Here is a 14,528-nt window from a genome sequence, read left to right on the forward strand (position 1 = left end):
CCACTGCATTTGAGAACTGCTTCATCCTCTCATTGTATCCTTAACAATTTCAACTTTTCTGTGTAAGGATACGGATATCTTTGTTTTTAATTACAGAATTTTCTAAGGGAGTGAAAAATGAATCCACACTGTATGAAATAGAGGAATAGCTAAGAGACCAAGGCCAAACTCTTTGTCTTCTGGCAACAGAAAGCAGAAATGGCAAATTATGTGACATACTAGAACTTGAGTAGCTGGAGCCCAGTCAGGACTTGTCCTCAGCCCTGAGGGAGGGGTTGGTGCTGAACCTGGGTGCTCCTACCAAAGAAATAATGACACCCATTTTTGGATCATCTTCAGGGAGAGGCTGATACCTTCCTTTGGAAGCTCCACTAAATGTCATGCTTATGTGCAACAGAATTCCCTCAGTCTTGAAGCAAAACTGTATTAGAAAATAATTCCTTGAAAGGTGTGTGGTTTCACTAGACAATTCTACCAAATATTAAAAAAAATAATTAACACCAATTTACATAATCACTTCCAGAATGTGGAAGTGGAAGGAACATTTTATGTAATCAGTAATACCTGATACCAAAATCAGACAGAGTACCAACCCCCCCAAAAAAGGCAACAAGAAGAAGGGAAAAATAGATAACACATCCTTCACGAATATGGGTTTAAAAAATTTAACAAAACATTAGTATATAGAATTCATTTTATACACACACACACACACACACATAATGAAAAAAGTGAGATTATTTCAGGGATATACGGCTGCTTCAAAATTTTATAAATGAACAGAAAAGAACTTCCTCATCTTGGGAAAGGGCATCAGATAACACACAAATGACATTTTGGCTCAGGCCCTGATCCTGGGGTCCTGGGATCAAGTCCCACATCAGGCTCCTTGCTCAGCAGGGAACTTGCTTCTCCCTCTCCCTCCTTCTCCCCCTGCTGTATTGTCCCACTTTCCCTCTTTCTCTGTCAAATAAACAAATAAAATCTTTTTTAAAAAGAATGAAATGCTTAAGTATAAATCTAAAAAAACATATCTAGGACTTATATACTGAAAAATACAAAATGCTGATGAAAGCCATCAAAGTTAATCCAACTAAATGGAGAGATATACTGTGCTTATGGATTGGAAGACTCAACGTAGTAAAAAGTTTGATTCTACCCAATTGGATATACAGGCTTAATTAAATTCTCACAAAACTCCCAGCAAGTTTTTTTTTTTAAGATGTGGACAAGGCTATTTTTAAATTCATATGGAAAGTTAAAGATATATAATAGCTATAAATAATTTTGAACAAAAATAATAATGTGAGGAGAATCACTGGACTTTATTTCTAGAGCTTATATAACTACAGTCAAGATGGTGTAGTATCAGTGGAAGGACAGACACATAAATCAATCAGACAAAATAGAGAACTCAAAAGTAGCCCATACAAGTAGAGCCAGCTGATTTTTGATAAAGGTGCAAAAGCAATTTAATGTAGAAAGGATAGCCTTTCCAACAAATATTACTAGAACAATGAAATGTGCATAAGGAAAAAAGACTAGAACCTCAGTCTAAACATAACACTTTATACAAAATAATCTCACAATGGATCACAGAAGTAAATATAAAATGTAATGTTTTTAAACTTTTACAAGAAAACATAGGAGAAAATCTTTGGGACCTAGGATCTGATGAAGGGTACTTAGGTGGAAAACAAGGAGCTTGATCTATAAAAGAAAAAGAATCAAATGGGGCTTCATCAAAATTTAAATGTTTTTCTGCGTAAAGACCTTGTGCTGCTCTGATAATAGACAGCCAAACTGCAGACTGGAAGGAAATACTTGTAAACATTGTAAACGACATATCTAATAAAGGACTCAAATCTAGATTATGTAACTAACTCTCAAAACTCAGTGATAATAATAAAAAAAAGTTCATTTAGAAAATGGGCGAAGGAGATGAAAAAACATTTCATTAAAGAAGACATACAGTTAACAAATAAGTACAGGGAAAGAACTCACCTCCTCTCACCGTCATAGAAACTCAAATTAAGAGCACAGTGAGGTATCAGTGCATACCTATTAGGATCTCTAAATTTATTCTAACAGCGACGACACCAATTGTTGGTGAGGATGCAGAGAAACTGGATCTTTCATGCATTGCTAGTGAATGTAAAACGGCATAGCCATTCTGGAAAATAGTTCGGTAGTTTCATTCAAAGTGTAAATGCAATTGCCATGCAACCCAGCAATGACCCCCACGATCCTGGATAAATGAAAATTTATGCCCATGCAAAAGAATGTTCATAGCAACTTTGGAGTAGCTCAAAACTGGAAACAACCAAAATGCCCTTCATAGATAAATATTTTATCAGCCTTTAAAAGGAATGAACTATTGATGCATGCAACAACTTGGATTTGTATCAGTCACATTATAGTGAGTGAAAAATGCCAGTCTCAAAGGTATGATTAAGTTTATATAAGATTACCAAACTGAAAAAATTATGGAGCTACAAAAGAGAGTAGTGATGGCCAGGGTGTAGGCATGTTTAGGGATGCACATGACCATAAAGCAACAGCATGTGAGAAATCTTTGTGGTTGAAAAATAGATCTGTATGTTCATTACAGTGATGTTTATTGAATCTACATTTATGATAAAATGTCACTGAACTACACATACACATGGTACCAATGTAAATGTACCTGGTATTACACTACAATTCAATAGTATTTAGCTGGTTAAAGTACATTAGCCCTGTATAATATTTGCAACTTCCTGTGAAGCTATTACTTCAAAACAAAATGTTTGTTAAGGATTTCTTGGAAAAGCCACAAAACCAACCCTCAAACTCCACAGCTTTGTAGACCCAGCTAGCTCTACTTCAGGGAAATATTAAAAACTACAATAGAGTATGCTCCATGCAGTCTATAAGGTCTAGGAGATACTTCTGTGGTTATTGCTGATTAACCAGGCAACACTGACCCCTCTTTTGGCCATGGTTCTTAAGCTGAACGCACTTTGAACAAGTGACAGTGTAGAAAACCAGTATTACTGGCAGATGGATTGGCGACTTTCAGAGCAAAGGCATTGGCACTAAGGGCATTTCACTAAGACCACTAGAGTGATTTCTGCAGTGCCTGAAGCAAAATAGAAGGAAGCTGGTAATGAAGGAAGCTCCCCATGGATTTTGTTTCTTAAACACGAACGGGCAAGTAAAACTTGAAGAATCTAAAAGGATTAAGGGTCTGGACCAAAGAGCTCATAGTGTTATAAGCCTCTTCATGGCATTCACAAAAGAACCTTCTGGAAGATTTTGGAATAAATAAATTTCTCGCACTCAGGAAAATGAGACTTGAGTTTGAAAGGTGGATCCACTTTAGGTTTCATTTCCTAGACAGCCTATTCAGAGAAGGCAGGGCTGTTACCCTCACCATGTATGTCCTGTGTCCATATGAATTTCTGGGTTGGGGACCAAGGTAAGCAGGAAGGGTCTATGATCTAAATGTCAGGGTCTTCTGCCTTAGGACCCATTCTTGCTGACCCAGGTGGGTTTTCAATACAGAATTCAAGGAGTTCCTCAAAACATCCAGCAGAGGGACCCCTGAACTAGTTTGCAAATGCTGATTTCTTCTAGTCCACCTCTTCCCTGCTGCTCTTTGACTCTTAGGATGAAGAGTGTGAGCGAAGGAGAGCGCATCTAATTCCCAGGAAAACTGAGAGCCGTCAAATGCTTTAAACCAATTAAAACATTATGATCGGGGCAGCCAGTGTATTGAATGGTGTGAGGGGCATTACTCAAGTTAGAGATCGTGCCAAAAGCAGCTTCAAAGTTCAGGCAAGCAACAATGTCCACCAGGATGGAGAGAAGGGAAAACACTGACCATATAAGATGGCAAAATTGCCAATGCAGGATGTCTGACTGTATGAGGGAGATGCCCAGATGTTAGGTTCTGACAATAGACACGGGGACGTCAGAACAGATTCTATATCCTTTCAAGTAGTATGTCAGTAAATGATAAGGTGACAAGAGTTGTGGGTGTCCAGGGGAGGTCACGGAGGCCCTAGGGAGTGCTCCATCCATCATAGCCACAATGATTAATTCTTGTTTGCTTTATGAATAGTTTAACAAGCAACTGACCTTTGTTTTTATGGCTATTGGGAGGCATGGCTTAGAGTAAAATTATTCCAAAATTCAGATCATTTTCAAGTAAATACCTGAAGATATCAGCTTGTTTATAATTTAACATCTTACACAATAGTGCACTCAGTTTGATCATATAGCTTCATGCGAAATGGCTTTTACTGAGATTGCTTTATGGCTTTCTTGAGAGTCTACTAGCACCCACTTCACTTTTATTAACTACAGATTGTCGCGGCACTGGTCCACAGCATGTAATTTTGTATTCGAGCAGACAGTGAGTTGTCCCTTGAGGAAGCTTTTGATCTTTACAGCAGGACACTCAGCAGACACCTTGATGTGTGTCTGGTTGTATGGGGGGAAGGTGTGAGCACACTATAAATCTCCCATAGCAGTTCTTTTGTGCGAAGGAGTCTTTGCCCCTGCTACCGGTTATTTACATTCAGCATATTCCCATATGAGGAATTTCCAGGCAAAATAGTACAGATAGTTTTAAAACCCTTGAAGATGCTATTGGCTAAATTTATTTCAGGGAGACTTATAGTAATTTATACTTTCATCGGTAGTATGTAACAAACGGTGCCCGTTTCATAACAACTCTACTTATGCTGGCTCTTCCCTGGGCTTTTATTCTATTTTATGTCCATTTAATGAATGGAAATGGGAATACTGGTCTAATATTTCTGTCTGAAATATTTCTGTCTCAAATATAATATTTGAGACGTGCATGTCTTTTTTTTTTATCTGATACCTTTTGCCCATTTATTTATAGGGGTTTTAACATATTTTTTCTCCATTATAAAATAAAAAACTGTGTACAACAGTTATCTACATTTTGGAACTTTCAAATAAATGGGTCTTAAATTTGTTTTCACTGCTTCTTTTTTTATTATGTTCAGTTAGCCAACTTATAGGACATTATTACTTTTTTTTTTTTTTAAGATTTTATTTATTTATTTGACAGAGAGACATCACAAGTAGGCAGAGAGGCAGGCAGAGAGAGAGAGAGGAGGAAGCAGGCTCCCTGCTGAGCAGAGAGCCCGATGCGGGACTCGATCCCAGGACCCTGAGATCATGACCTGAGCCGAAGGCAGCGGCTTAACCCACTGAGCCACCCAGGCGCCCAGGACATTATTACTTTTTGATGTAGTGTTCAACTATTCATTAGTCGCATATAATGCCCAGTGCTCATCACAACATGTGTTCTGTATTTTCATGTATTCCAAGTTTTGTTTTCTGCATTCTGATTTTATAATGTCAATTGTTCTTAACCTTTTCCATTCAATATGTGGCCAATTAATTTATTTAGAGTTAAAAATTCATTGTTATTATAATTTACCTCTCATTAGAATTTAACTCAGATCTTAAGCTCTTGGCATTGGTAAAATAAGGTTATTTGCCTTTATATCAGATATGAGATAAATAAGATGGACGTTTATGGCTTTGTTTCACCAAGAGCAACTTGCTCAAGCACCCAGTGAGTAAATAAATGATTTGGAAGAAGCCATAGAAATGATAATAAATGAACTAAAAACAAACAAGAAATACTAAATCCATGTGACAGTTTTCTATCCCAGAAAACCCTCTTCTGGGGATAGCTGTCAGCTGGGGCCAGGCTGTTGCTCTTAATTGGCATTAGCTGTTGTCCTCAAAATAAGTTAAGATTGATTTAGGACAGAAACACAGTACTTGCTGACCCAGGAAGTTTATAAGAAACTCTCACTCAATTTCTGGAAAATCTAGCCACTTGGACAACTTGCCAAAGATTCCCTACAGGCAAGCAGGTTATCTCGTGGGATGAGTTGCCCTAGAAAGTTGGGCTGTGCATATGCTGGGAATGGACTCTGCATTACATACCTTCATCTCATAGTATATAGGTTCAGGTTCCTAAGTGTCAATGGATTCCACTCGGAGAAGAATTTCACCTTGTCCTATGACAAGAGAAAAGAAGGGATGTTTGGACACAGATGCTGGTAAAATTACGGGCAAAATTATGAAGCAAGTAGTAGCCACAGCCCAGGAATTGAGGGTATGACTTTAAGCACTGCGGCGGATGGGATATAGTAGGCAGCTGCCGGAATAACTGACTGGACCAGGGGTACGCCACTAGGTGGCAGAAGAATTCCACTATGGCTATTTACCTGGTTTCTGGAACTTAATCTTTACCCAGAGAAGAGCGCTTTAGGGTGGGAGTCCTGATCCTTTTAGGGTGGTAGTTGTGGCCTGATCCTGTGCAGAGGAAGATCAGTGCCTGATCCTGGTACAGAGGAAGAGACTCATGACTTCAGGAAACTCAGCTTGTATTCACCATTCTGGTGTGTGCATGAGTGTCTTTCCCCAAAGCACTCAGGTAGCTTCTGTTGCCTTCCCTCCCACACCAGACCCTGCACACAAAGGTTGACTAAGTTATTTAGCAACCTCATTGTATCAGCTGACTTCCCCTGTATGCTTGGGCTTATGCCCCCCACTCCAACCACAAACTTCCCCCTTAGACCTCCATGTCACTGGTTATGTATCTCCCTCCACCACCACCCGCAATCCGCATTGGAGGCTCGTGTTTCCTTTTTCCTTTTATAAGCCTAAATATTTTTCAGGGAACATTTCCATCCTAGTATCAGTGTGTTGATGAAACCCACGTCTCCTTTGCTGCTGGATACCCACCATGGGCCACATAAATCCCCCCGCTGGCCAAATTCATCTACATAGCTAATAAACCTGGATACTGGTGCTGTGAGAAGATGGTCCTTCTTTCCCACGTAGCCTTAAGGAGAAAAGTCTGCTTCAAACTGCAGTTTTACTGATTTGTGCCATTTAATTAATGTACTGGAGCCTTAGATACTCACCTACAAAATGGGAATAATAATGCCTACTTTGAAGGACTATTGTGAGGATTAAATCAGAGGAGATATTCAGCCTCCTCCTGATTCTACTTCACTGACTTGTGAAGTTTTACTCTTAAATTAAGGAAATCTTACATTTCACCATACAACACAATCCCTGCATTGTTAGGACGAATGTAGCACTGTCCTTGAGAGAGGTTCATTACCGTGGTTTCTACTATCACTGGTAGTAATCTTGATGTTTTAAGTCTATTCTGAGAACATGGTAAAACTTGGCTCCCATCATCCAGAGTAAAAATGAGAATAAAGACAAACACTTTCATGTTATGCTGAAAGTATATTTATATATATAGATATAGATATTTATTTTCTGCAGACAGCTTTTACTGATGACTCATTTTAATGTTCAAAGAACAGCCTATTTCAATACTACATAATCTGTACCAGAATGAGATGGATAGCTTCTCAATTCATTTCACAAAGCCAGCACAACTCTGATACCAAAACATAACAATTATAACACAAAACAGAGAATCACAGATCTCACTTAAAAATACAGATGCCAAAATACCAAAGAGAACAGTAGCCAATCAAAATCAACACCACATGAAAATGTACAAAGCTTTGGCAGATACTAAGTTGAACCAAATTTAAATCCAAACTTACACACATAGAACTGGAACATAAACACCAGAAACAAAACGCCCCCCCCACCCCACCCTGTCAGTGGCCTCTGGCCAGGAACCCAAAGGAATGAGATATCTGCGGAAAGTACCACATTAGCGGGGAGGGGAACTGCTGGTGGGGTCACCGGCATTGTCACCGGATCCAGGCTCATCCTCATCCAAATCTTCAGACTCACACTCTGCCAGTGCTTCGAAGTACTGCAAAGGCCAGCACCGTGGGTCTCTCTTATGGAGCTTGGCCAGAAACCTCAAAACAAGCATCTTGCTGGTTTCGAGGAATGCTCGGGGCCCCCAGAGGAACTCATATTCTGCTGGCTCAGTATAGGGGATTCGCCTGTACTCTAGGTACTTCTGCCTTACAAACACTTCGGTGATGAGCTTCTTTGTATTTCCGAAGAGAGCATGTGTCTCTCGGACATCCAATCCTAACCTGTACAGAAAACTAAAGATCATGTCCTCCCTGACACAATTGCCTTTCATAAAGATGAGACTCAGGACCACCATCAGGAGGCCTAACTTGGGTCTGTCTAAGTAGGATGCCACTGGTTCACCCTTGTGGTGCCCCAGCTTGTTGATGATAATATAAGAGTGGTTTTCGGGATCAATCTCTTTCAGTTGATAACCGAAAACACACTGTAGCTTATTGTTGGCACGGTTGATGATATCCAAGCACTCATCTTTATATTCACGGATGATGAATTTCACCATCTCTGAGCGCTTGATGGGCACCTTGGCTTGGTCCTTGACCAAGAGGAACTGCACCAATGCATTTGCTCTCTCATCCAAGGGAGACAATGGCTGAGTCTCCAGCTTGGGGTCATTCTGGGTGATACCAAATCCCTGAGAGAGATTGGCGAACTCAGAGATAATCAGGGGCTGAGGGCTACCTGGGCTTTCCCAGAGACCCAGGGCCCTCGAAGTGCTTGGGCCCTCCCAGGCACTCAGAGCCCAAGTTGTGCTGGGCCCTTCCCAGCCACTCAGGATGCGGGAGGTGCTCGGGCCCTCCCAGCCACTCAGGCCACGGGAGGTGCTCGGGCCCTCCCAGTCACCCAGGACCTGGATAGGGTTTTCAACCTCCCAGTCATTCAAGTTCAGATTTTCCCAGGGTCTCGGAGCCTGCCAGTCACGCAGGGCCAGCATATGGCCACTGCTGTCCTCTTCGGTATTCAGATGCTTCTTCTTCCGGGTGGCTTTGCCAGAGCGACGTGGTGGCTCAGCAGACGTCTTCGAGGCCTCTTGAGTGGTGGCCATTGCCTTCGGGGCAGCTGCCGTAGCCATCAGGATGGTTGGCACTGCCTGCGCTGCTTTCGAAGCATTCACACTGGGCTGTGGAACCCATGGAGCTGCAGGCAGAGCCTCCACGCAGGCAAATGGATCCTGCAGAGCAAGTGGCAGTGACTTCGGGGTCTCAGAGGGGGCAGATGGGCCCTGAAAGGCATTAGAAGAGGCAGGCTGGAACCGGGAGGTAGTTGGAAAGACCCTTGAAGTGGCAGTGAAGGTCTCCGATGTGGCAGGCAAGTTTTTCCAGGCGGTTGGCAGGTGTGCTCGGGCAGCTGACACTGCCTTTGGAGCACAGAAAGTGGCAGCAAAGATCATGCGATCCTTCGAAGGGGCCCTCCGTTCCTTTGAAGAGGTCCTCCGTTCCTTTGAAGAGGTCCTGCGTTCTATCGAAGAGGCCCGGGATTCTCCCGATGGAGTCATCAGTGATTTAGCGGAGCCCACGGGAAAATTTGCTGCCGCTATGGGAGCTCCGGGCTGGCCCTGCAAGGCTGTTGGGGAGCCTTGCCAGGAGGGCTGGAGTTGCAAGGTGGGCAGCTCTGCTTGCGGGCCCGAGGGCTGGGCCTGCTGGGTGGGTAGCTGGATTTGGAGGGCCTTTTGGGAGGCCGGGACCCCCTGAAAGGGCTGCTCCAGCTGAACCAGTGGTGGGCCCTGCCTCTGGGCCTCCTGGGTGGGCACAGGCTGCCAGAACTGCCCAGGGGCCTTGGGGGCCTGCCAGGCGAGAGCCTGGGCTTGCTGCACTTCCTGGAATTCCATCGACGTCGGCAGCTCGTGTGGCACTGGGGCTTGGCCTTTGGGGGCCTGCCAGATAATGGGTGGGCAGTGCACAGCTTGCGGGGCCGACAGAGGAGCCGACAGCACAGCCTGAGGTGCCTGCGGGCCAGTGGGAGGCACCGTGGGCACCTGCGTGGCTGGCGGAGCAGTGGGCACCTGCGGCGCTGCCCGCACCTGTGGAGCTGCCCGCACCTGTGGGGTGGGCAGCCTAGCCTGCGGAGCCTGCCGCAGAGGCGGCGGGGGTGGCAGGGCCTGCCAGAGTGGTGGTGGGGTGGCCAGGACCTGTGGGGCAGGCCGGATGGGCGGCGGTGCCTGGCGTATCAGAGGTGGCGCCTGGCGAATCGGGGGCGGGGCCTGGCGCACCGGCGGGGGGCCAGGTCGGATGGGTGGTGGACCCGGGCGGATGGGCGGTGGGCCCTGGCGCACGGGTGGTGGTGCCTGCCAGGTAATGGTCGGAGCCTGCCAGGTGACCTGCGTGGCCTGCCAAGCCAGAGGCGTGGCTTGCCAGCCTTGCGGCTGGGTCTGCCATCCTGGCGAGGTGGCCTGCCAGCCCGGGGGTGTGGCCAGCTGTGCCTGCTGGGCCTGCGGGCCCTGGGGAACCTGCGGAGGAGCCCTTATAACCTGAGACTGGATTTGCAGAATCAGAGGCTGAGCCTGTGGGGCCCAAGAAGCCAGAGGCTGCGCAGGTGGGGCGGCCGGCTGTGCCATCGGGGCTCCTGAAGCTGGAGCCTGGGTGATTGGAGCTCTCGAACCTGGAGGATGAATCATCAGGACGCCGGGACCAGGAGGCTTGGCCATCGGGGCTCCCGGAGGCGGAGGCTGGGTCATCAAGGCTCCTGGGGGCGGAGGCTGGGCCATCGGAGCTCCCGGAGCAGGCGGCTGGACCATCAGGACTCCCGGAGTCAGAGGCTGGGCCATCAGGACTCCCGGAGTCGGAGGCTGGGCCATCGGGGTCCCCGGAGGGGGAGGATGGGCCATCGGTGTCCCCGGAGGGGGAGGGTGAGCCATCGGTGTCCCCGGAGGGGGAGGATGCGCCATCGGTGTCCCCGGAGGGGGAGGATGCACCATTGGGGTCCCCGGAGGGGGAGGATGGGCCATCGGGGTCCCCGGAGGAGGAGGATGGGCCATCGGGGTCCCCGGAGGGGGAGGATGGGCCATCGGGGTCCCCGGGGGTGGAGGATGGGCCATTGGGGCTCCGGGAGCTGAAGGATGCATCATCAGGACTCCCGGAGTCGGAGGCTGGGCCATCGGGGCTCCCGGAGGGGGAGGATGGATCATCAGGACTCCGGGAGTCGGAGGCTTGCCCATCGGGCCTCCCAGAGGGGGAGCCTGGACCATCGGGCCCCCCAGGGCAGGAGGTTGGGCCATCGGAGCCACTGGGGTAGGCGGCTGGCCCTGTGGGGCCTCCCAAGCAGGCTGAGGTGCCTGCCAAGCGGCCAGTGAAGCCTGCAAATCAATCGGAGGTGGATCCCAGGGGACTGGCGGAGCCCGAGAGGAGGCGGGCGGGGCCCGCATCAGAACCGTAGGGCGGCTATAGACCGGAGGCTTAGGGGCCTCGGCCGGGGGACTCGAATCACCCAAATTCTTACTTAGCTGCGACATGTCCCTTTGCTCTGACAGCTGGTGGGCCTTTTCCTCCGACAGCTGCTGGGCCTTTTCCTCCAGAGAGAAGAGAATGCCTACGTGGCTGATCAGAGGATCCCTCCCTGCTGACTGGTGAATAGGAAGTAAGTGCCCTTAGCTCTGCAGCTTTCCGCAGTAAGGAGGAGGGGGGAAGGGGGCTCAATCCCGCCCCTTCCCCGCCCCCGACCACCACAAGTGGATAGTGCATAGGGGCGTCTACCAGAAATCCTGGCTGACACAAGATCCCTTCTCACTCTGTCCAGTCCCCAAATGCAGCCTGGTGAGACTTATCATGGATGAGTTTTCACAGAGGAGTGACAGGAACAGATCTATGTTTTAGAAATCACAGTTCTGCAGTATAGAGTAGGAACAGACCACTGGTTACATGGAAGGCATCCATGAGGGGGGAGATGGTGTGGTCTGAGCTCAGATACAGCAAAATCGGAGTCGGAGAATAAAAGAAGTGAATCTATGTATTTGAGAGATTTAGGAATCATAGCAGGCTACTATTATAATTTAATGTAAAACGGATGGAAAAGATGTATAAGTCTGTCCTGGGAAAGTGGGGAATTGGTAGTGTGGTTGATTCTCTTAGGGACACAGTGGGAGGCACATAGCAAGAGAGATTTATGAGTATTGATTAGGACATGGACATTTGCAGTCCTTTGGGACTGCCAAAGGGAGATGCTCTCTAGACCGTCTTGTATGATGGTTTGGGATTCAAAAGAAAACTGAACTGAGAGTTAAGGTACTCCTTAACTGTGGGAGTGAATGTGTTTGCAGGAGAAGTGTTAAGAGTGAAACTCCTGAGATATGTCTTGAAGAATACAGACATTTTTAGATACAGGCAGAGAAAACGGATGGCAAAGACTACAGAGAGAAAGAAAGAAATCATGGAAATTCAGATGCTCCAGGTATCAATGGAAGACAGCATTTTTAGTACCAGGAAAATTTCCTGTGAAGTAGCTGGGATGAAGGAACAAGGTGGGTTTCTTAGTGCTGTTCATCAGTTACAGAGCAGGAAAGAAATCATAAAAATGAAAGCCAAAAATGCACTATAAAAAATAAAATGAGTGAATAAATAGATCTAAGATTATTATATAGGGAAAACAGATGAAGAATAAAATGTGAGATTTCAGGGAAATCTTGAGCAAAATCAGTTTAAAAATTATCTATCTATCTATATATATGCAGGTAGGGCAGAAGACATAAAAATGATTGGTTAACCCTATACTACTTTATGTTGAAAGGACGTGACAGTCTCACTTCTAGCTGGACAGTTTTCTGGAAATAGTCAAAACACTAAATAATAATGTTTAGTTTAGAAGAGACTGTTTTCACCTAGGGCAAGAGTCCAGAAAGATATGATGAAAGATACCACAAGGGGGCAGAAGAGAATGTGAAGGCCATACCCTACTCTTCCTGAGGTATCCTTATCCGATGTTCATCAAATTTGGTAATTTATGAATTCCAGTCAAGACACAAATTCATTCTTAAGGTAATTATCGCTTTAAATAATGAGGAATAATTCCAGAATGAGGTTTCAGTGTTTTATTTTCTGGCAACTGAAGAGGTGAAGAATCAGTTATTATTCCTAGGAACACCTTCCTTTTCAAATACAAACATCTCTTTCCTGATGGGTATATATCACATATACACCCACATATATATATATATACCCTATATACCCACAGAACTGCTACTACTGAATGGAGACCACCATGCTTCATGGCTTCCAAGTCCCTCTTGTGCATTAATATTTCATATAGGACTTCTCAATTTGGTAGGGGTTTACAAACACCTTAGAAGGACTTACTCTGGGCATATAACCTTGGTGTTCCTGGATCACCAATCCCGACACATGGCAGTTACTGGCTATGGTTGGCTTTGAGAAATTGAGTTTATTTTTCAGCCTATGGCATTTCTACCCTCAATAAGACATACTTGCTTCTCCTCTAATTAAAATGTAGTTTTCTGAGAGATTAAGTTCTTTTACTAACCATTTCTTTTTTATTATTATGACATATTTAACCTTCAATCCACCATCAGGTGAGTCATCCTACGCAATAAATGGCTACTAGTAGGTTCCAACTGTCCCCAGTGACATTGGGTGGCAATGAATAGCATCGCCACCCAATGTCAACTCCCACTAAGTTCATTATGTAAAAGGAGGCCCGATTTATGCCCAAAGGTGATGATACAGAAACAAAAAAGGAAGTATCGGGAATTAAAAAAAAAATTAGCATCATTCAGGATGGAAAGTAGTCAACTTTTACTTTAGCACCTGTGTGATTCATTGGGAGCATTGTTTAATTTATAGAGAAAAACTTGGATATAAGCATTTAGTGATTCTGGTGGGACTAGGAACCCTAGATGAAATGGGTTTATTCTTCCCTGGAAAACTTTCCTATTTTATACAATCAGTGCTCTCAGACACAGGCTACTTGAAAACCTAGCTATTTACAAATTACCTACTCCAACATCAAATACATGTGGGAAAATCAAGTAACATATAACTACTTTGCAAAGATTGACTGCTTTAATAACAGGGAAACTCAAAGCTGTCCTGAGTACAGTGGGGAATTTGGACTATAAAGTTTAAATAGGTCTCCCCAAATCTGCCTTCTCCTTATGGGATTTTTGAACTTCTTGAAGTCATACCACCCTTCTGTGTGTATGCCCTTCCACTTCTATGCCTCTGAACCAAGACTTGCCAAACTTTTCTTTCCTTGCTTCTCCATGAAACAACTTAAAAACCCAAGGTGAATAGAAAGCAAAAGTCAAATATATATAAAAATTCCAAGGGATGTAGGGGTCTGTCTTCTAATATAAAAGATTTTCTGTATTTTTTTGAAGATTTTATTTATTTATTTGAGAGAGAGAGAACAAGCAATGAAGGGAGAGGGAGAAGCAGGCTCCCCAGTGAGCAGGGAGCCTGACATGGGGCTTATCCCAGGACCCTGGGATCATGACCTGAGCTGAAGGCAGATGCCCAAACTACTGAGCCACCCAGGCACCTCAGATCTTCAGTATTTTCGCAAATATATAATGAAAGGATAACAAAAGTAATTTTAAAAATTGGGGGAAGGAGAACTGAGAATAGACAAATAGAAGTAGGAAAATCATTGAGGCATGTATATTAATTTTTTATATTTGTTTACTATCCAATTTAGCATAAGAATGGAGACTCCATGCCGGCTGGAAC

At 44.9% G+C, this 14,528-nt stretch overlaps 1 protein-coding gene across 1 annotated transcript; it reads right to left on the reverse strand.

The window, feature by feature from the left end:
• Positions 1–7,286: 7,286 nt before the first annotated feature.
• MAGEL2 (MAGE family member L2) lies at positions 7,287–11,462 on the reverse strand. The gene has a single exon (XM_032342268.1). The coding sequence runs from the start codon at positions 11,300–11,302 to the stop codon at positions 7,742–7,744; it is 3,561 nt and encodes a 1,186-aa protein (XP_032198159.1). The 5' UTR covers positions 11,303–11,462; the 3' UTR covers positions 7,287–7,741.
• Between the last annotated feature and the right edge of the window lie 3,066 nt (positions 11,463–14,528).

Source organism: Mustela erminea, chromosome 5 (genome assembly GCF_009829155.1).
Source record: "Mustela erminea isolate mMusErm1 chromosome 5, mMusErm1.Pri, whole genome shotgun sequence".
Lineage (NCBI taxonomy): Eukaryota > Metazoa > Chordata > Mammalia > Carnivora > Mustelidae > Mustela > Mustela erminea.

What these genes read in the sequence shown, in the direction of transcription:
- MAGEL2 (XM_032342268.1), bottom strand. Translation starts at nt 11,302, where the DNA reads ATGTCGCAGCTAAGTAAGAATTTGGGTGATTCGAGTCCCCCGGCCGAG.